The 21753-nt window shown below is 38.8% G+C and overlaps 1 protein-coding gene across 1 annotated transcript in view; it reads left to right on the forward strand.

Moving 5' to 3' along the window:
- LOC140467136 (receptor-type tyrosine-protein phosphatase R-like) overlaps window positions 1-10070 on the forward strand; it is a 94752-nt gene extending 84682 nt beyond the window's left edge. Inside the window, exons 9-11 of the mRNA XM_072563208.1 lie at window positions 490-647; window positions 1819-1932; window positions 5985-10070. Coding sequence (XP_072419309.1) covers window positions 490-647; window positions 1819-1932; window positions 5985-6093 — 381 coding nt within the window. The 3' untranslated portion in view covers window positions 6094-10070. The remainder of the gene's footprint in view (window positions 1-489; window positions 648-1818; window positions 1933-5984) is intronic.
- Window positions 10071-21753: the final 11683 nt, after the last annotated feature.

Consider the following 21753-nt stretch of genomic DNA (forward strand, 5'->3'; position numbering starts at 1 on the left):
CAGTGTTGTACAAACAGGTTACATAGGATATGGAGGGACAGTTTACCATTGTCATGATCAACTAGGATGTCATACGTTCATTTCAGAATTGTTTTGATCTATATGGAGAAGCCAAATATTTATCCTCAAAAAGGGGAAAGAAAGAAAAAAAAAAGGCAAATTCACCAGGCCATTTCCAAGTTCTGTCTAATGTTAAGGATCAGTAGAATCATTGATGGCTAACATTGCAAAGTAGGACAGTGAGGATGACCACTCAGCAGGAAGAGAAATTTAAAGAACAAAGTGAACAGACAATGTGTTTGGTCCAATAACTATCTCCTCAGATCTCCACAGAAACTCTACAAGAACAATGACTAAAATCACTCAAACAAACAAAAACAGAAGTTGCTGGAAAAGCTCAGCACCTATGAAGAGAAATCAGAGTTAACATATCAGGTCTGGTGACCTTCCTCAGAACTGTAAAAGTAAAAATTACTTGTTTCTTTTTAGGATGGAGAACAATCTCGAAATGTAAAGCACTACTGGTACTCATCCTGGCCAGATCACAAGACACCAGATACAGCACAATCACTTTTGGATCTCATCCATGAAGTTGAAGAATGTAGACAAGCTGCAGGAAACAGCGGACCCATTATAGTTCATTGCAGGTGAGAAACCATTTTAAGTAACTCCCAGTTGTAGCAATTCTATCCAAAATAGGTGGAGGAAACATAACAATATATGACAGTGAGTGTTTGGTGGGTCAATAAGAATGGAAATTTGACTACTTGGGGCTTTTTTTGCCTAAACTTACTTTTTGTCACAAAAATGCTTATACATTTTCCAATACGCAATATCACTCAGAAATAAGAAAAGTTTTGTCTTTTGCCACCAGGGAAGGGTAATAGCTAAGCAATCACATATATCCTCACTATTGAGGATTGTACAGTCAATGAAATAAGATTTTAATTTATGATTATTTTAGAAATACCATCCGCACCTTTATCAGGACAGGTGCACTGACAGTATTTGGTTTGTGTGTATGCATCATTGTATTTGGATTTGAACTTGAGGGATGAATTTTGGTTTTGGGTCTGGACTCCAGTGTCAAAGCCAAATGTGACTTCCAATCTCTCACCTGGTTGGGAGTAGTCACCTGGCAGTGATTTTCCCTGAATCATCCAGTTAGTGGGCAGAGAGCATTTCACTGTCCAAAATCTCTTGGTCCTGAAAGGAGCTGCAGCCTTGCCAGGAAGCAAGAGGGTACCTCCATCTTAATGTAAGTTCTCAGTAATTTTAAGGAAAATAGAAAGAGGAAAGCAATGTTTGACAGACCACTATTGTGGAGAGGGATGCCCAGTGACCATAGCTGTGGTCATGTATTTGAAGAAGGCTCATAGTCAGCTCAGAACAGTGTCTCCTACTTACACTATGTTACCTTCAGGCAGTTAGCATGTTCCCAGTGTCAAAGGTGTCTTGCAGGGTAGCTGGGAATTCAAGTTGTTTTGGTAGTTAGCTGAATTAATCCGTATACTGGATTAGTGGTGCTGGAAGAGCACAGCAGTTCAGGCAGCATCCAACGAGCAGCTGCCTGAACTGCTGTGCTCTTCCAGCACCACTAATCCAGTATTTGATTTTCAGCATCTGCAGTCATTGTTTTTACCTTGAATTAATCCGTAAACTACCTTATCACCACATTTCCAATGTTATGTCTGTGTAACTGGAAAGTACAACTTTATTTATCTGCCTGTCTCCATTTTACCCCACATTGGCATCAAATTCCATGCTAATTTACACCTCATAAAGCTTTTTAATACTGAAAGTAATTATTGTGTTTAGTGCAGGGATTGGGAGGACAGGTTGTTTCATTGCTACAAGCATCGGGTGTCAACAGATGAAGGAGACCAACGAAGTCGACATTCTTGGAATTGTATGTCAGATGCGGACAGACAGGTCAGTGTTGATACTTTCAAGATTTCTCGAATCAATATTCAAGATGTTGTGTGGTTTAAGGGACAGAAAGAAGTTTTTTAGACTAGAACAATTCCAATTTTAGCATCAGATGTCAATGTCATGCACTGATACCTAAGAGACAGCACACTTGGTAATGAGTTGCAATATGCACTAAGATGCCATCTTGTCTGTATCAGAGAAACAGCATCTTGTTTTGTTGAAATTCCACATAATCCTTCGTTTGTACAAGTTGGGATTCAATTTCTGACAAATGACTGCATATACAGAGGAACCTCAATTATCCGGCATTCAATTTACCAAATTTCAGATTATCCAAACAAGATGGCAAGGTCCCAATGTTTGGTTAACAATGTTATCTGACATTCAATTATCCAGCATTCGATTAACCAAACAAAATGGTCCCCCCACCCCGTGTCCTTCTGATAATTGAGGTTCCTCTGTAAGTATGTTGCTACATCTGCCCACAAAACAAATACATTTCAAATTAAACTTTATTGTTGCACAATGCCTTAGCATATGCTGAAAATATGAAAGGCACTATATCTGACTATTGCCTGATATTCTTCACTTGTCAAATCACATGTCCCTTTTTAATCCTGCTTTGATCTATGTCTACTCTATGTAAGCTCTACCTCCAAGTCACTTACTAAAGCACTTTCAAACTTTCGATTATCCAACCCTTGTCCTCCATTCAGCACAATAATTTTTCAGTTTTTGATCTGTTCAGCAACTCCCTAATATTGACTTTTGTATTGTCCCTATATTCAGTGAGACACTAGTTTTCTCCCACCCTGACTATTCCCCATCAATATTGAACCCATTTTCACTTCTTCAAGCCCAAAGATGTAGACTTAAGTGTATTTGATGTACAGTAGGTGACATTCAGCATTAGATTTAGCTGAGCATGTTGATCACGATTGTGCCTCATGTTTCATTTTCAAAATGATTCTCCACTCCTGGAAGTTTTCCTTAACAACTATTCCTTTCTCTGACCCCTTTTCCCTAAATCCCAACAAGTGCATTAAGCTTTTAGGTTTCATTTTACTAAGACTGTTACTATCCTCTATCCATCCCCGCACTTAACTTGACAAGGGTCTCCTTACCATTCTCTGAGTCAGTGTCTTTTTGGAGCATCTGTCACATCATGTTGTATCTGAGTTATTCTTGTTCATGACACCCACAGCCAGCCGCCTCGACCTCATTCTGACAAAGACAGGTGAGTATTAGTGTTAATTGATGTACTTGTGTCCAAATATTTCATGATCCTTTTGCTGGTTTAAGATTTAATTTGCTGAAATCAGTCCTCTCAATAAGACTGACCATGATCCCATGTAAAAAAATGTGAGATTCTGCCAATTACTCTGGTTCTGGAACTTTCTTCAAATTGTGTTCATTTTCCTAAACATGTAGGCCTAATGTGTGCAATTTAAAAGTTTTCATATTGAAAATGCCTGCATTTTTATGAACTGACTAATACACACCAACTAAAATAGAAAATGAATCATTATTTTAAGCCAATTTCCAAAATTTAAGTCTAATTGCTCACAAATGGATGACCAGTTTTGAGTATTTTTATTTTTGGAGAACTATCAATTTTCAGTCATATTAATAAAATTGCATCAGCTTACTACTCTTAAATACATCATTGTTTTTAGAAAAGAAGGATTGATGTTTTTAAGAGTAGTAAACTGATGTAATTTTATTAATATGGCTAAAAATTGATAGTTACATTCTGTCCAATTGCATGACTAATGGAAGGCTTGAGTTCATGACAATGCCAAATAATGTTATTGGAAATGTGAACCATAGTGTAGCCAGCATCAATCCCAGCACATTTTTGGTGCAATTTTCCAATTGCATATGAAATGCAAACACTATGATTTTGCTCACTACTTCAAAATCCAAATGATTTACGTACACTGAGAATAAAACTGTCCAAACGATGGCTCATGTCAAACTCAAATCTGTTGAAACTTCATTTGCCTTAATTGATTGTATCATGTCCATCTAACAAATTGTCTATCAATGGTTCCAATTTTCTTCTTATATTCTGGATTGTTTTCTAATAAGTGTCTTCTGAGACATTTCAACAATACTTTGTAAAAATACAATTATATCTCACTTTTAGTAAGTCCAGTTCTATTGCTTCTTCAAAAATGGACTGTCAAGTTGATATTTGCCACATCTGTACTGTTCTTATTTAAAATGCTCACTAAATTCACTTGGAATCACTGATTCTTTGTCTCGACCTTTACTCCTGAGATGGGGAGCATGAGTAGTTAAATTTTCAGTAAAAGCAGAAATAGCTTAAAAACCTCAGCAGGTCTGGCAGCATCGTCTTCTGCAGTTCTGAAGCAGCATCATGAAACATTAACTCTATTTTCTCACCAAGATGCTGCCAAACCTATTGAGTTCCTCCAGCTATTTTTGTTTTTGATGGACAATTTCCAGCATCTGCCATTCTTTGTTTTATTTTAGTGAAGTTTTCCAGTTACATCTTGAGAGATATTTCCCCAAAGAGATGTGGGAGCAAGGAGCAGATGGAGTCATTTTCTTTATGAGATCAGGATTTAGAAACTGGTCTATATATTTGAAATGCTCATTTTTCAGTTGCAAGAGTGTTGCATGGAATTCACAATTACTGTCAGACCTGAGTTGAGATGATTGGTATAAGCGGCTTTTTGTTGCAGTGAAGTCAGCTGCAGATATTTTAAAATCTATTAAATTTCATCTTAACACAGCCCCTGATGTCTTCCCATGCTGGGTTCCTGTTGATTTAGAATGGACAGTGTAAGGGCAAATGCTAGTGAGTGGAGGTCATGAATTGACAAAGGGTCTGTGAGGAGTTATGGGCTTGAGTGGGTTGAATCAGTTTTCAGATGGTGTTACTAAATTGGAATAGGAGATATAAGGAGCCATGGAGATGAATGGAGGGACATTGAAAGTGAATAGGTGGCATGGGTTGGTTTAAGTTGATATGAATGGTTCATGGTGACTAGTTAAGGGAGGAGAAATAGTGTGAAGGCTGAGAATGAGCTAGAATAATATGGAACAATGCAAATGAAATGAGATCCTAAAGAATAGAAGTGGGCCTTTTAACCAGCATCCCCTTTACACTCCATAACCTTTGTTGTCACTGCCTCACTGTTTCCGGAGACAGCAAACCTGATTCCAACATGCACCCACTCCCAGGAGTTAAGATTTCACAATCCAGGGTATTTTTAATGGTTGGGTTGGGGAAGTAAGAAATTTCCCCAACTCTGCCATGCTCACCTTAGGAGTGACAATCTGGCTGGAATTAAGAAGCACTTAATAAGATAGAGGGGGCTTTCCTCATTGTTTATTCCCCTGAAAGGATGTGGAGATGCTCAGTGTTGATATCCATTACAGTGAGAAGTTTATTACATTTCAAATATCTACATCTGTCACTTTGACAGGTTAAAAAATCTTCCCTAAGCTTTACGAATGACAAGGCAATTTGGACTTGGGACTCTGTATCTGTTTCCACAAATAATAACAGATATCCAATGTATTTTTAGCAGTATTTTGCTTTGATTTGCTTTGATAACTTTCTAATAGGAGATTATGCTTTCAAGTTGCCAGTTGGAAATAATATAGGAAGTCTGCATTTATCTAAACGTATCTGGTATCAAAACATAAAATGTTTACCTTACTTCTCAAATACATTTCTAAAATGCTTAATTCTGCATGCCACATACGTTACTTATCTATTTATTTTAAACCTTTCTGTGCAAGACAATTCATTCCTTGACAATAGAATTCAAGGTCATGAACTAAATGTCCTTCCACTGCTTGCATATCCAGTTACTTTGAGTTACACTATTGCATTAAAATGGACCATAGCACACCAGAAGAGACTTACTATGTTCAATCAATAATCTGACATCTGAATTTCAGTGCTCTGAAACTCACAGCTGAATTAATTTGTTAAATACTTACTAGCTGTGCAAAGATTTCATATGACGTTGTTTCACAAATATTACATGGTTTTCCCAATTTCTTTCTTTTAGGGGTGGAATGATCCAGACAAGTGAGCAATATCAATTCTTGCATCAAACATTATGTCTTTATCAAAGCAATTTCTCGAAGAAACCTGATTCATCTTCAACTTCAAATTGAAGCTCTCCTCTCTCTATTTAATAAGGCAATGGTGAATGTTTCAAATAAACTTTATCTAGGGAACAAAAGAATATAGTGTCATGAATGTGACAGCAGAAAATATACTTCAGCAATTGTGTTACTCTAATTTTATGGTACAGTAGATTTCCATTTATCTGTAATATAAGATATTAAAACTATGATTTTTGGATGTCTGTCAGCGGCTCAGTGTCAATTCCAACAGCATTTCAGAGTAAGATTCTGATCATTTTTCCAATTAGATTTTATAATATGGTAGTCTATCTTTACAACATCCCATTTATGTTTTACACTGTATTTGCTATTTAACAAGGCACAGAGAACTCTATGGAAACATAAAAAGGATGGAGATTTATTTCATCAAGTTTTATGCTCCTAAGTCTAATTCAAAGTCTGTTAAGGTTCCATCGACTTGTTTTTAAATGTAGATTTGCAACACAAAACATTTACCGAACTAGGAAGATTATTGGAATGGAAAATGAAATATTCACCTTTTGTAAGTTCAGCAAGAGAAGTGAAGTCTTCTGAGCACAAACCACATCACTGCAAGTGCCACAATCATTAAAGTGCTATGACAAAGTGCCTCAACCCAACTTCATAGAAAATCCCTTACAAAACTGCTATTCAGTAGCAGTTATAGAGCTGTTTTTTTAAAAAAATATGGTGTTTAATACATTGAGGAGAGACTTCTGTAAGTAAGAAATGCTTGAATACCATGCATTTTCAATTTTAGTAATTTAGAGCATGGCAACTTTGCAATAATTCAATAATTCATTGTCCAATCATTATTACCTTTTCTCTAGTACTGTCAAAATTTTCCCTACTCAACAACACCAGTATGTCCTGAAATGTCCATAAATTTTGTCAGTCGCATTTATTTTATAAGAGAAGGAATTGGAGATAATTGGAAGACTGAACAATTAGAAAAAAAAGAAAGAATGAGGATCTTGGAAATTATATCCTTTCTCGAGGATTTCAAATCCCAGAAGGTATTATGAAACATCCATTAATGCCTGTGTCAAGAGGATCAAGTTGCTTTGCCAACTATTTGGACATGGCAGAATAATTTCACCTATTGTGGAGATACATTTCCTCATAAGTCAAACAACAAATAGCACTCAAGGAATCTGAAAGTGCCACATGCTGAACCCTTCTCTCCCTGAGACACGTGCATTTTGCTTGTTGAAGGATGAGAATATGATTGTTGAGTTAGGGAGTAATCATAAGCCACTAAGACCTCGACTAGATGATTGTACTTGCCAAGCAACCAATTCATTCAATTATTCTTCCCTGAGTGGTATTTAAGTTTTCACATTTTATTTGAATCATCAGAACCCATTCCAGCAGATCAGAGATTTTCAAATGTCAAACACCAGGTTTCAAACAAATAATGTGATTACAGATGAATGAGGTTTCCAGCTTACTCAAATGGACTGCTTTAGAATACAAGTGGTAGACCAAATCAATCATTACTTTTAATGCAGTAAAATTATTAAGCCATTATAATCTTACAATATTGTATCGGCTATTGTATTTTTCTGGACTATTTGCCAACAGAGCTCTGGAATTGCTTGGTGAAAGATGCACACATCCATCCTATGGTCAATTCTTTATATATATTGGCATCAGTTGTCCCCATGGAAAATCTTCTCCCAGATAGCCTGACTAAGATACAGAACTTGATGGCCTGGGCAAATTTGCAATTGAAATCCTTGTTGTACCATCGGTCAGTGTAGCATCTAACAGTAGTTACCACTATTATTCGTAGGAATGGACATCCAGCTTGTTTATCAGTAAGCAGTGTTGGCATTTACTGCAGAAGTCTCCTTCAATGTAATTAATTATTCTTAGTTCTGCCTTCATTTCAAGTTAAATATAACTGAGTTTCATTTCCTCATTTTATACATTTTTTAATGGATACCAGGATAAATGGAAAGTTATTGTAAATGATGCATTGCAACATCCAAAATGGAGACCACTTTATTTTTATATGTACTTTTCATACTGCAAATTAAAATATCAATGTTTTTACAGCTTTTAATAAAAATCATAAAATTTGTTTTTTAAATATTTCAGTACTTAATGAAATTATATAAACTGTATGGATTTGTTTTTGTTTAGGATCTTTATTTTTTGTAAAGCAAAATTTAAAAAAAATTCTGATTTGCACATTAGATTTTGTGTTCTTCTGTGCACCATATCAGAGTTTGTAATGTTGAAAAATGTACTCAAAAGTTGTGATTTCTTTTCCTTTGTATTATTTCTTTGAGTGTGCTGCTAAATTGTTGTATAGATAAGAAAACTAAAATTTGCACAGCTTGATTCTTTTTTTCTATAGTGTTTACACTGGCTATAGGCAAAGATGAATTAATATAGTGTTACAGAAGGGTGGATTTCCTATTGTCAATAATTTTAGAAAAATAGTTCTCCATACTGAGCTTACCCTCCTCTTTTATGTAAAATCATTGAAAACAGGATTTCCTTTTTATCCCCAACACTGAATATAATTGGCATTTAGAAATAGATAAGGCAAATGGCTAAAATGAAAATATAGGGTATACCTGGGCATTCCAGAATCCTGACATCAAATTCTCAGACATTCTTACATAAATTCCGAAGCACAATTTGATTTTGCACTGAGATTTTATTTTTACCGAATGCTGTCAAACCTTGGGACACACTCAATTCAGCTGTGGATTTAGAAGCCAATCCTTCACCTCTCAGGTGCCTCCACTTAGATAACTAGTCATTCCAATTACATATTTGTGATATCCACTTTAAGAGCAATATATTCCATTTATATCCTGTTTGCAGTCTACTTTGTGTTTGACACAAATAAAAGGTCATTAGATTTATTTTATTTCTTACTTTCCATGGACTGTTTACACTGGTATATGCCACATGAATAGTGGAGGAACAATCTATGTTATGAGGTAGAAGTCATTTTTTTTGTCTAAAGTGGCGTATCTGTTTGATGGTGTTGTGAGGTATTAATGAGACTGTCTGGATCTAACTGTTACTCTCTTGTCACAGAAAAGAGATAATTTGATCTATTTGAATACACTGCACTGACTTGCCCTTCACTGTTGCCTAGCCATAATGCTGGAAGCCTCCTAATAGTCTTTTTAGGTGTACCTACACGACATGGTTTGCAGCAGTTCAAGAAGGTGGCTCATCCCCACCTTTTCAAGCGTAATTAGAGATAGGTATTGAATGCTATACTTCCTATTGACACCTACATCCAATTAATAAAAAAATTGGACTGGCTGCCTATCTCTGAGATGCTGCATTCTGGCATGTTGATGAAATCTTTTCTCGTAGATGGTTTACTGCCTATTTAACAGCCTAAAATATATCAAATTCACAATAAAAATCTTGATACAACAACTACAGCTGAAATATAAATCCATACTAAACAATGACCGTGGTATTTCCCAGATAAGGCAAACATTTTTTGAAATATCCAAAGATTCTCCAATATAACAACTTTGTCATCCCATTCTTCATGTCATTTTTATCTTTGCAATGATCCATAAGGTGAAAGAAATGAAAAAAATAAACTATTTTGTTTGTTCAGATCAAATGACTGACCTACCTAGTTCGAAGACACATGTACTAATAATCTCAGATAGAGGGGAAATGCAACAATTTAGGCAACATAGCTGCACTGTTAACGTTGCTGAATGTATACATGATGTTTTTCACACATCTAAGACTTCAGCTGAGACTTCCAATCCTTCAGTTTCACTTTAAATCATTCTTTAAGTCCAACCCAGGTTACACAAATGCCATTTATATCTACTAATTGTTATTGTTAAGTAGTGTTTAAAATGTTCTGATCATTGTCATTATTAAATAAAACTACCACTTGCCTTTGCATTAGAAAGCTTATTTTGAGATGGTGAAAAGTTCTTTTTCAGTACCAAATTCTTGACTGCCATTTTGAAGAATAATATTATTCATAATATATGAAATAAAAAACAATTCTATACAACATTTCACTTGTCATGGTTGTTGATTGTATTACAAATCTGAAGAGATTTCTGCTCATGGTGGGAAAACATACAGAAATTAAGTTTCCTTTACACAGTCATGGCAAATGCTGTCGCTTTAAAAAGGTTATTTGATACAGGGATTTTTTTGAAGAGAGGCTGTAAAGGTAGAGGTGATGAACTGCCTACTGAAATGGCTTAAGTAAATAACTTAGGAGGCTTTAGTTTTTTTTAAATAATTGGAACAATGGAAGGGAAGTGGCCAGTTCTCACAAACCATGCTTTCTAGTTTTCATTTATCTTTAGCAGTCAGAAGCTTTTGGGGGTCAAAGTTGGAGCTTCAGTAAATGATTCCTAGCTGCTACTTTCTCAGAAATCTCTCAATGTTGTTTCCTCCTGAACTGGAGAACTACATGTAAGAATCTGTGTCTGAATCTACCTTTTTGCCAAGGGGTGTGTTTGTGGGATGTTACTATACTGGACGTTAATTGGTAAGAGGTACCATATCTATTATTCAGTTAAGTTTTCCCATAGTCACATTTTTATTCTAAATTCTAAATTCCACTTTCTTTTATTTGCATTTTAAGTATAGTGTTTAAATAAATTGCGTTTTGCTTAACATTGAGTAGTTTGACCAGTTGCATCACGTCTGGACCGCAGACTTCACATTTAACATTAAAATAAGAAAAAGTTAGGGTCTTGGCTACCTTCTTAAAATATTCTAGGACGGTCTGGTCTGGTCTCTAACACGTGATAGTATTAAAATAATAACACTCAATGTTTGACTTCTATCATCTGGTTTTAACATGTGGGAATTACATGGACTAAAATGGTTTCGAAAAGGAGACAAAAAACACTGACTTAAAAATGTCTGCAGTAATCATTTGACTACTGTGCCATGTTTCATGAAACTATCATTTAAATATATATTTCATATTACGTTACCATTGTTTCTTTTCTCTGGTTCACTATCTCCTTTTTAATTATTTACTTGAGTCCTAGTGTGTTTGAAGTTATGTCTTTATTATTTTTTGCTGGGTTAAACAAATAATAGAATTGATATTCCTTTCATTCACTGTATAGGAACCAGATAGAACTGAAATTAACAGAGTTATCTAAAAAGACTGAAACCAGACAGGTATGAAGAAACCTGCATCTCTTATTTTGGCCTACATTCATATATTGGAGATGAAAGGCACCATCCATAATTATCTAGCTTGAAGAAGCGTTCTATTGGACCTAACCCATTATCTCTCTTTCTCTGTCAGCAGTTGCTGCCAGATTTTCTCCAGCATTTATGTTTTTATGACTTTTTTTTCTGATTTCCAGCATCTGCAGTAATTTGCTTTCATTATAAATAGGGAAAACATAAACCGGCTGTATTTCAGGAAGCTGCTTTTGACAGAGCAGAAGAGATGAATTTATGATGAGAACTGAAGAAGTCTCTCTCTCTCTCTCTTTCCCTATCTCTTTTTCTCTCCATCTTTCTCTGGAGGGACAAGGTCTGATGACAAAGCAAATTGGGAAACTTTTGAACACAAAGAATTTAAAAGTATCTACAATATACACAGCTGCCATTGAGGCAGAGCATCCCCAGTCAAATGTGGTCTCAGTTTAAAACCTAACACCTCAAGAATAGGCTTCCAACTGTATGTTATTTAATATCCTTTTTCTGATCCCTTTTTTAACATTTTACCTATGTCAGTCTGTATTTGAATGTATTAATTGTCTTTATGATTTTTTTTCTCTGAGTTGAACAATAAAGAGAATTGGTATTCCTTTCACTTAAGAAAACCTTGTAATTGGCTCCTTATTGTTTCTGGTGATTTTGTTTAACTGCATTTTAATAGGAGTAAAAATAGAGCTGTACTCTATTATTACTAAATCATTTTTGTAGCCAATTTAGGAAGTTGAAGAGAGGGAAGCCATTCACCTTGCTTCAAATGGTCACAATAACACCTATGGATTCCACTCATCCTGGTATAGGAGTTTTAGGAATGAATCAAACTGAAATCCATAACTAGAAGAATTAAATCTTTCAATAAGGTTTATATTTCTGGTTTTCAGAAGAAAACACATTTCAGGCTTTTTGGCCAACAGTCTGAAAACGTTTTGTACTTCAGTTTCCATGTCCTAGACCATAAGTCCCTTTCTTTCCTCCCAACAGACAATGGTGATGTTAGTAGCATATTTTTCTGAATGCAGTGAAAACATTAACTCAATCGTATTGACACAAAGTGCAATATGACAGGATGCCAATTTGCTCTGTGAGAGTTTTCTACTCCCTGTAAGCAAATAAATTCTGAAAACCTCACAGATGATCATTATACACCTCGATCTGTTAACAAGGGGCAGAAGGCAGAGATGACACATGAAAATGATGGACAGGGCACATCAGTCTATTTAATTCTGGAGACAGTCATACTCCTTAGATTAATAATATGAAAATTTGCCTCTGGAAAGGGACAGGAGGATAAGACCACAAGGGAAACAGATATGGGAGCCAGAATTTAGATTTGGAAGACCCTTGTCCAGTTTCCTTATCCAATAAGTACAAGGTTTCTTGTCTCTGTGGATGAGAGCACAGTGTACAGGGAGTATCAACAAATTGGCCACAGCACTGTTGGCTGCAGCTCTATTCAAGTGGGTGGAGAAACAAATAGTATAATAGCAACAGGGGATGGTCTAATAATGGGAATAGAATCCCAAAGGTTGTTTGGTCTACCTGATACATAGGTACAGGAAATCTCTTCTGATCCAGAGAGAAACGTAGAGTGGGAGGGGAGGGATCTAGTTGCAGTGGTCCATGTGAATTCCAACTACACAAGTAGAACCAGGAAAGACATTCTACTGTTGGATTACAAGCAGAACCATAAAGATAATAATCACTATCAGATCCATGTGCAAATTGGTTTAAAATAAATAAGATTAGAGAGGTAAAGACAGCATGCAGGTTTATGTGGCACTGACACCCATATTGCAAAGAGAGAGATGTTCCATTGGATGGATTTCATTTGAATTGTGTTGGGACCAGTGACCAGGAGGATCATTTCACTAGGTTTGTAGGTAGGGCTTTAAACTGAATCCTGCTGGCAAGCATTCTTTTGAAGGGAAGTTTAAAAAAAATCAAAAAGAAATGTGTAGGCTGAGATGCAGCTTAATTAAGAGGCAAAAAATATTCAAACTGTGACAGGAAGGTAGAAATATATGTAAAAGAATACAACAAAATTAGAACCAGAGCAAGTAATAATGGTTAAAAAATCCCCAAAGCTGAAGGCTCTTTGTCTGAATGTACACATCATTTGTAACAAGATAGTTCAGGAAAGGAGGAAGGCAGAAGACAGAAGACTACCGTCAGTTGGCCTAATCTCTGTCGTTGATCATATTTTAGAGCCTGTTGCTAAGGCTGAGATTGTGGAGTGCTTGGAAGTGCATGGTACAATAGGGTGGAGTCACCACGGCTTTATCAACGGGAGATTGTGCATGACAAATCTGATAGAAGTCTTTGAGGAGGTAATGAGCAAGTTGGTCAAAGGAGAGACAAATGAATGCAATATATTTGGATTTTCAGAAGGCCTTTGATAGGGTGTTGCACAGGAGGCTGCTGAATAGGTTAAGAGCCCATGGTTTTAGGGGCAAGGTACTGGCATAGAGAGAGGATTAGCTGACTGGGAGAAGGCAGAGAGCGGAGGATAAAAGGGTCTTTCTCAGAATGGCAGCCAGTGATGAGTGGAGTTTTGCAGGGGTCAGTTCTGGGACCACAGCAATTCATGTTATACATTAATGAGTCAATAGATCTGGACCTAGAGAAGCACAACACATCAGACTGCATCAGAAGAGAAGGAAAATCAACATTTCAGGCTGAGACCCTTCATCAGTACTAGGGAAGGAGAAGGAAGCCCAGAAATAAATAGGGGGTTAGGTTGGGCTGGAGGAGGGGTAGATGGAATGGTGATAGGTGGAAGCAGGGAGGGAGTTGTCATGATTGGTTTGTGGGGAGGGGTAGAGCAGATAGATGAATAGGAAGATGAACAAGTAGGTCAGGTCATGGAGGTGGGGAGGACAGAGGAGACCGGACATGAGATGAGGCTAGGGTTGGGGAGATTTTGAAGCTGGTGTAATCTATGTTGAGGCAACCGGAAGGTCCTGTTGGTTGATGCATGCAGAGCGTTGATGCTCCGCAAACCAGTCCCTGAGTCTGCATTTAGTCTCCCTGATGTAGAGGAGATCACATTAGGAGCAACAGATGCGATGGACCAGGTTGGAGGATATAGATAAACCTCTGCCTGACCTGGAAGGCTTGTTTGGGGCCTTGGATGGTGGTGAGAGGGGAGGTGCAAGGACAGACATTACAAATCTTGCAGTTGCAATGGAAGGTACTGGGTATGGAGGGGAATAGAGCTGACAAGGGTGTTTGTGGTGAGTGTAGAGCTGACAAAGGAGTTGCAGAATGAATGGTTCCTAAGGAAAGCAGATAGAGGTGGGAACGAAATATCTTTTTGGTGGTGGGGTCTGATTGTGGATGGTGAAAGTGTTGGAGGATTGGATTTGGAGTTTGGTGGGGTGGTAAGCGAGAACCAGGAGGACTGTATTCTTATTGTTGTTGGGGGGAGGAGGTTAGAGGGCTGAAGTGCGGGAAAAGGGGGAGATGTGGTTGAGAGCATCATTGGTCACAAACGAGGGGAAACTACCATCACTAAAATAGGAGGACATTTGGGATGTCCTTGAGTGGAATGCATCATACTGGGACAGAGGCAGTGGAGGTGGAGGAATTGGGTGCATGTGATTGCATTTTTGCAGGAGAGCAGATGAAAGAAGGTAATAGCCGAAGTCACTGTGGGAGTCGGTGGTTTTGAAAACTTGCATACACCCATCATCATCCCACCTACCATTCCCTCAGCCCCAACTCCACCCCCCCCCCCCCCCCGACATTCAGTTTTGTGCTCCCTTCCCAGTCCTGATGAAGGGTTTTGGCTCAAAATGTCTACTTTCCTGCTCCTCTGATGCTGTCTGACCTGGTGCGTGTCTCCAGCTCTATTGGCTTTATACATTAATCATCTGGACAAAGGAACTGAAGGCATTGTTGCTAAGTTTGCAGATGACAGAAAGATGGGTGGAGAGACAGGTAGTGTTGAGGAAGACAGGAGGCTGTAGAAGGACTCAGCCTAGGTGAGTGGACAAAGGAGTGGTGGATGGAATACAATGTGGGGAAATGTTTGATTATGCACTTCAACAGTAATATTAGAGGTCTAGACTATTTTTTAAATGGGGAAAAGCTTCAAAAATCTGAGAGTCCTAGTTCAGATTGTCTTACGGTTAACATGCAGGTTCAGTTGGCAGTTAGGAGATCAAATACAATGTTAGCATTCATTTCAAGAGGGCTAGAATAGAAATGCAGAGATGTTTTGCCGAGGCTGTTTAAGTCTCTGGTCAGACCACCTTTGGATATTGTGACCAGTTTTAGCCCAATATCTAAGGAAGGATACTTAGGCATTGAAGAGAATCCAGAGGAGGTTTACAAGAATAATCCTGGGAATGAAGGGCTTATCATATGAGAAATGGTTGAGGACTCTGGATCTGTACTTGGCAGAGTTCAGAAAAAAAGGAACAATTAAATGTTGGTGAATTCTTGATTCTAAAATACTCTGGTATCTTTAAATACTCTTCTTGTTTTTGTGCTTTTAAAATGGTTCAATGTTTGGCAATGTTTTCTAACACGCACTTATTAAAAATATTAGTAAGTACAGTCACCACTAGAATATGGCATGTCTTTAAGTAAGCTGACATGTATGTGACAGCTATAAATCGACATAGCTGCAAAGGCCAAAGATGATAGCAGCTGATCACAAAAACAGATGATGTACTTACCAGACATTCTGTCCTGGATGAAAATCTGACTACTGCCGTGAATCCATGATACAAAATCTTTCTTATAAATTGTAAAATCTTTCTTGTGTCTATAAATAGTTTCATGTATGTTTGACTTTATGCTTGGATTCTATTTAGGGCTAGAACTATCATGTTTAAGTCTTACTTTGTAACAAGCATGATAAGATTTTATGGAACACATTGTGCAAACAAACATTTTCCTTCTCTTTCTGCAGGCTTGGGATATAAATCCATCTTGGGTGTCTTTGAAAATGTTTGATAACAAATTAGCTTTGTCCAGTTTTCTTTTCCGCCCATTACGCCACTAGCTCATATCGCTGTTCAATGGCTGCTTGTTGTTCTCTGGCATGTCTCCCTGAGTGCGTTAGGAAGCTATCAATTATGTTGGGATATCAGAGTTGAATCCAGTTCAGATCCACCAGACATGGGGATGCAAAGAAGAAGAAGCGAATGTTATAGCAACTAGCAACAAGAAGTCTGGCTGACTTCTGTTCCTATTCTCCACTCCTACTCATTCCGTACCCAAGGAAACTGTGTCTAATTTCAGTGGCTTAGTTGAAATTAAAATGAAATAGTTCAACAAGGAAGACAAATTGAACTGTAAATTCTCTGGGCTCTATAGCTGAGCTTAACATAACTTTTTTTTTAATTAATAGGATATGGGTGACTTTGGCCAGTGCATTTATTGTGTAAAGTGCAGTTAAAAGTCAATCACATTGACCACAGGACGATAAGATACATGTGAATTAGGCCATTCAGCCCATCAAGTCTGTTCTACCATTCAATGAGATCACAGCCGATCTGATAATCCTCAAGTCACCTATCAACATCTATATCAATTATGAATCATAACTAACATTGAATGTTCCACCTCACTCTTACATAGTTAGCACCATGGCATTTGGTTAATGCTACTGTACATCCTTATCACTGCCATGTACTAATTTACCACTGCTGCACTCATACCCACATCTTAGTTTGCATACACTGTCCATCTTGACAGTCACATCAAACAAACAGATTGCACCCCACCTACTGCCACCTTTTCCTCTGTCTAACAGGATAAAGCCAATGGTTAATCAGAGGCAGAATGAGCTAACAAGAAGTGTGCAAAGAATAGGTGCATGTCTTTATCCCAGCAGAGATTATAAAAGACTGCTATCATTGGCATAATTATCATTAAGCAGCTTGATTAAAACTCTAGTTATGCTCTCATACATGATCCTCCTTCTCATACTCACTGCATGGTGGCTCAGGTGAATGCATGGTGGTTCAGTGGTTAGCACTGATGCCTCACAATACCAGGGACCTGGGTTCAATTCCAGCCTTGGGCGACTATCTGTGTGGAGTTTGCACATTCTCCCTGTGTCTGCCTGGGGTTTCCTCCCATAGTCCAATGCTGTGCAGTTTAAATGAATTGGACATGCTAAATTGCCCATGGTGTTTAGAAATGTATACATTAGGTGCACCAGTAAGGCATAACTGTCGAGTAATAGGGGACAGGAATGGGTTTGGGTGTGTTACTGTTTGGAGGGTCAGTGTGGACTTGTTGGGCCAAATGGCCTGTTTCCACACTGGAGGGATTCTATGACTCACTCAACCTCGTTCTCCTCTGATTTACAAACTGGCTGGTGTTGTAGGCATTCCCCACTTGCTTTGCCCCCTCCTTTCCTTGTACCTGTCTCTTTTCAGACCCTGAAGGACTACCACCTGGCTAGGTAGTGCTGGAAAAGCAACAGATAAAAGAAAGCATGAATGAAACGTTGTTATTCTTCATCACACTTGTAGCTATAAATACGAACACTGACATGGGTCGTACTGCAGAGGATAACTTAGACAGGACATCTATAGTTAGTGAGATTCCAGACATGGGTAACCTGCAGCCAGAGAGGGTCAAGGGCTGTAATAGGTTCCAGCTTGCAGAAGAATAAGGTCATGTGAGATGGCTATGTGAGATGGTGCAACTTGCGGTAAGGTCTTTGAATAAAAGTGGAACCTTTAGAAAGGCGATGTCTCACCTATTGAGAAATATTGGCTAATGAGACTACAGTACTCTGTTGTTCAGCAGTGCGCAGGATACTCTAGGAAAGGCAGCCATCAGAGATGCAAGATAAGGGTATGGCCTACATCACAGGTAAGTAATCATGGGAAGGGTTTTGCTGGCTTTGTAGTGAATATGAATTATAAAATGGTGTCGACACGGGCAGAAGTATTTCTCTCAGTGGGTCCCTAACGTTCCCAATTTCATGTACTTCAATCAGGCACTAAGTGGCTTAAGAACATCTCCTTTCAGCCCAGAAGACAATAGGTTCAATGGCCACACCTACAGACACACAGCATGGCAAGTATCTGCCTACAGTAGGATTAATAGCAGCAGAAGTTGGATATGGCGCTTAGGTGGCCGTTATTTGTCCAGGAGAAAGTGAGGACTGCAGATGCTGGAGATCAGAGTCGAAAACTGTGGCGCTGGAAAAGCACAGCAGGTCAGGCAGTATCTGAGGAGCAGGACAGTTGACCTTTTGGGCATAAGCCCTTCTGGGAAGGTGATAAGTAGATGCAGGTGAGGGAGTGATGGTGATAAGTTGGAGGGGAGGGTGGAGCAGATAGATAGGAAGGAACATGGACGAGTAGGACAGGTCAAGAGGGCGGTGCCAAGTTGGAGGGTTGGATCTGGGGTGAAGTGGGGGAAGGGAGATGAGGAAACTGGTGAAATTGACATAATCATCTAGTTAAGGATTTTAGTTTGTGGTGAAATAGGAATGATGAAAATGAACTCTCTTGCCTTGGACTTAGTTCTGGTTGCTACATTACCAAAAGGATGTGCATGCTTTGGAGAGGATGCACAGAAGGTTCACCAGGATGTTGCCTGGTATGGAAGTCTCTAGCTATGAAGAGAGGTTGAGTAGATTAGGATTATTTTCATTAGAAAGACAGGGGTTGAGGGGGGACCTGATTGAGGTCTACAAAATCATGAGAGGTAGAAACAGGGTGGATAGCAAGAAGCTTTTTTTCCCAGAGTAGGGAGCTCAATTACTAGGGATCACGAGTTCAAGGTGAAAGGGGAAAAGTTTAAGGGAAATATGCGTGGAAAGTTCTTTACACAGAGAGTGGTCGGTGCCTGGAATGCATTGCCAGTGGAGATGGTAGAGGTGGGCACGATAGTGTTATGTAAGATGTATCTAGACAGATACATGCACAGGCAGGGAGCAGAGGGATACAGATCCTTGGAAAATAGGTGACAAGTGATAGAGGATCTGGATCAGCACAGGCTCGGAGGGCCGAAGGGCCTGTTCCTGTGCTGTAATTTTCTTTGTTCTTTGTTCTTTCTTAGTCATGGTAGACTGGGAATGGCAGTAAGGTGATCATCTCTCACACCCTCCTAACCTCCAAACACACCACTAGAAAAGGTGGTAGATTCTGCTCCCCAATGCACCATTTTGTATGAGATGCGAAATCGAGCAAAGCTAGAAGTGACCCTTTAAATGGGAAATGTACTGTAATCCCAGGGATGCTTCAAAGGATTAATTAGTTGGCACAGGCATTTTAAAAGGTCAGGTCGATTTTTCCTCCACACAGTCTCTCCAAAATAGTTGGAAACATGTGTTTAAGAATACTTTTGAGAACAGGCAACAGTGACTTTAACATACAACCAATCAATATTCACTTCAGATCATCATTGGACCAGAAGCCTAAATATGGCAAAGATCCCTCATTCACTTGCTTCGAACAAAGTGATGACATCATGTCAGTTGGGTCTTGAGGAACAAATGCATGAGAAATTTTAAAGAAAAAACGTTTGTCTATTTCCATGTTCATCCTTAAAAAGCAGGCAGTGGGCAGACAATAATCACACCAATGTCTCTCTTTCCAATTAATTTTGTTGGAGTACTTCAAAATGTTGTACTTCGGAGCACACTAGCACCTTTTACTGGAATGCTGCTTCCAGGACACTTTGTCCAGGGACAAGCACAGATAGTCACAGAGTCATAGAGATCCACAGCACAAAACACAGCCCATCGAGTCTGCAACAGTCCAAAACAACTACCTAACTATTCTTATCCCATTTTTGAGCACTTGTATGCCTTGGTATCTCTTCTACATATTGAAACACATTTTTAAATGTTACAGGCAGTGCATTCCAGATTCCCACCATCATCTGCATGAAAAGATTTTCCTCACATCCCATCTAAACCTCCTGCCTCTTTTCTTAGATTGATATGGCCTGGCCATTGATCCCTCCACCAAGGGGAAAAGTGTCTTCCTGTATAGCCTGCCTCTGCCTCGCATGATTCTATATGCCCCAATCATGTTTCCCCCTCAGACTCCTCTGCTCCGAGGAAAACTATCTTAATCTATCCAATTTCTTTTCATACCTTAAACTTTCCAGCCCAGGCAACACCCTGGCAAATCTCCTCTGCACCCTCTCAAGTGCAATCACGTGCCTCCTATAATGTAGATTGCAGAACTGCACACAAGACTCTAGCTGTGACCTGACCAACATTTTATGCATTTAGCTCAAGGATTTGTCCAGATTACAGCTCAAGGAGCCTTGTGTTGCCCTCGCCTATTTTGAGCTGACGTTGAATGATCACAGAATCACTGTCTTGACTTGTCTTTTGGCACACTGCCCCCTCAGCCAAAGCTTAAATGCACACAAATTGACTTGCCTTATACAAAGCCAAGCAGCTTGTCACGGTTGTCAGCAGTCATCAGTCAAGAGAGTGGATAGATTGCTGCATAGCATCTCATATCTATAACATGTCTCAGCTGGAATGTATCAAACATACTGCATGTTCTTTAACCAAATGACCAGGTCACAACATCAATGGAGAGTAATCCTCAGTCATATCAGACACCTCACTCAGTACAGTACTTCTAATCGTGGTACAGAGGCTTGAATACAGTAAGCTAACTACATTCTTGACTTGAATACAGTCAGTGAGCTACAGTCAGTCCTGCAGGTGTAGTGCAAACATTCAGGGGAGTCACAGGAAGTTGGAAGCTGACACACTAATCAATTAGGGAACTGGTCACTCATCAAGGGTTAGAGTTGTCCATCCAAGTTGGTCAAGGGTGTAGGTCAAGGTCAATCTTGAGATCATCTGATAAAATTCATGGGGATTGGATGGGGCTGTTATCAGGGTATACCATTACATTAGGGAAGTTGGTGAAATAAATGCTGGGGGTTATAGGCGGCAATGTAGAATGCTGAGGGAGCAAGAATTGTGAAGAAGAGAATTTCAGCAAATAATGCTAAGTGGTGGGGAGGCGATCATGCCTTGGAGAACATGGGAACCTGTGAGATCTGCATCTGTACCACTGTGGCCTCAAGCAGGGATGGGGTTGGTGGCAATGCAGCACAATGTGAGCATGTTTAAAGTGGAGGACCAAGGCTCAGGATGGCACAATAAAAGCTGTATAAATAACTCCAGGTGGTGTGTAGGAACTGATAAGCTGGCTAATGAGTGCCAAGAAGCATGGAACATGGAAATTCAGGGATGCCCTTTGGTTATCAGACTGAGCCAGAGTTTTACTGTGCCAAGTAGGACCTGGGTGACCTTCTGTATTCAATTGACGCAAAAGACACAGAAAATGGCAGTTGACTAAACTTGGAGTTGACATGTTTTGTGTTTCATCTGAGCATGGTTACAATGTGAGGCTCCTTCAGTGGACAGTTGTATTCATCAGTCACGTACATGGTGCAAGTTGAAGTCACTCATACTCATAGCATTATGCATGGGAAGTGTAGGGAATGGGAATG

The sequence above is a fragment of the Chiloscyllium punctatum genome, chromosome 45, assembly GCF_047496795.1.
Source record: "Chiloscyllium punctatum isolate Juve2018m chromosome 45, sChiPun1.3, whole genome shotgun sequence".
NCBI classification, from domain to species: Eukaryota; Metazoa; Chordata; class Chondrichthyes; order Orectolobiformes; family Hemiscylliidae; genus Chiloscyllium; species Chiloscyllium punctatum.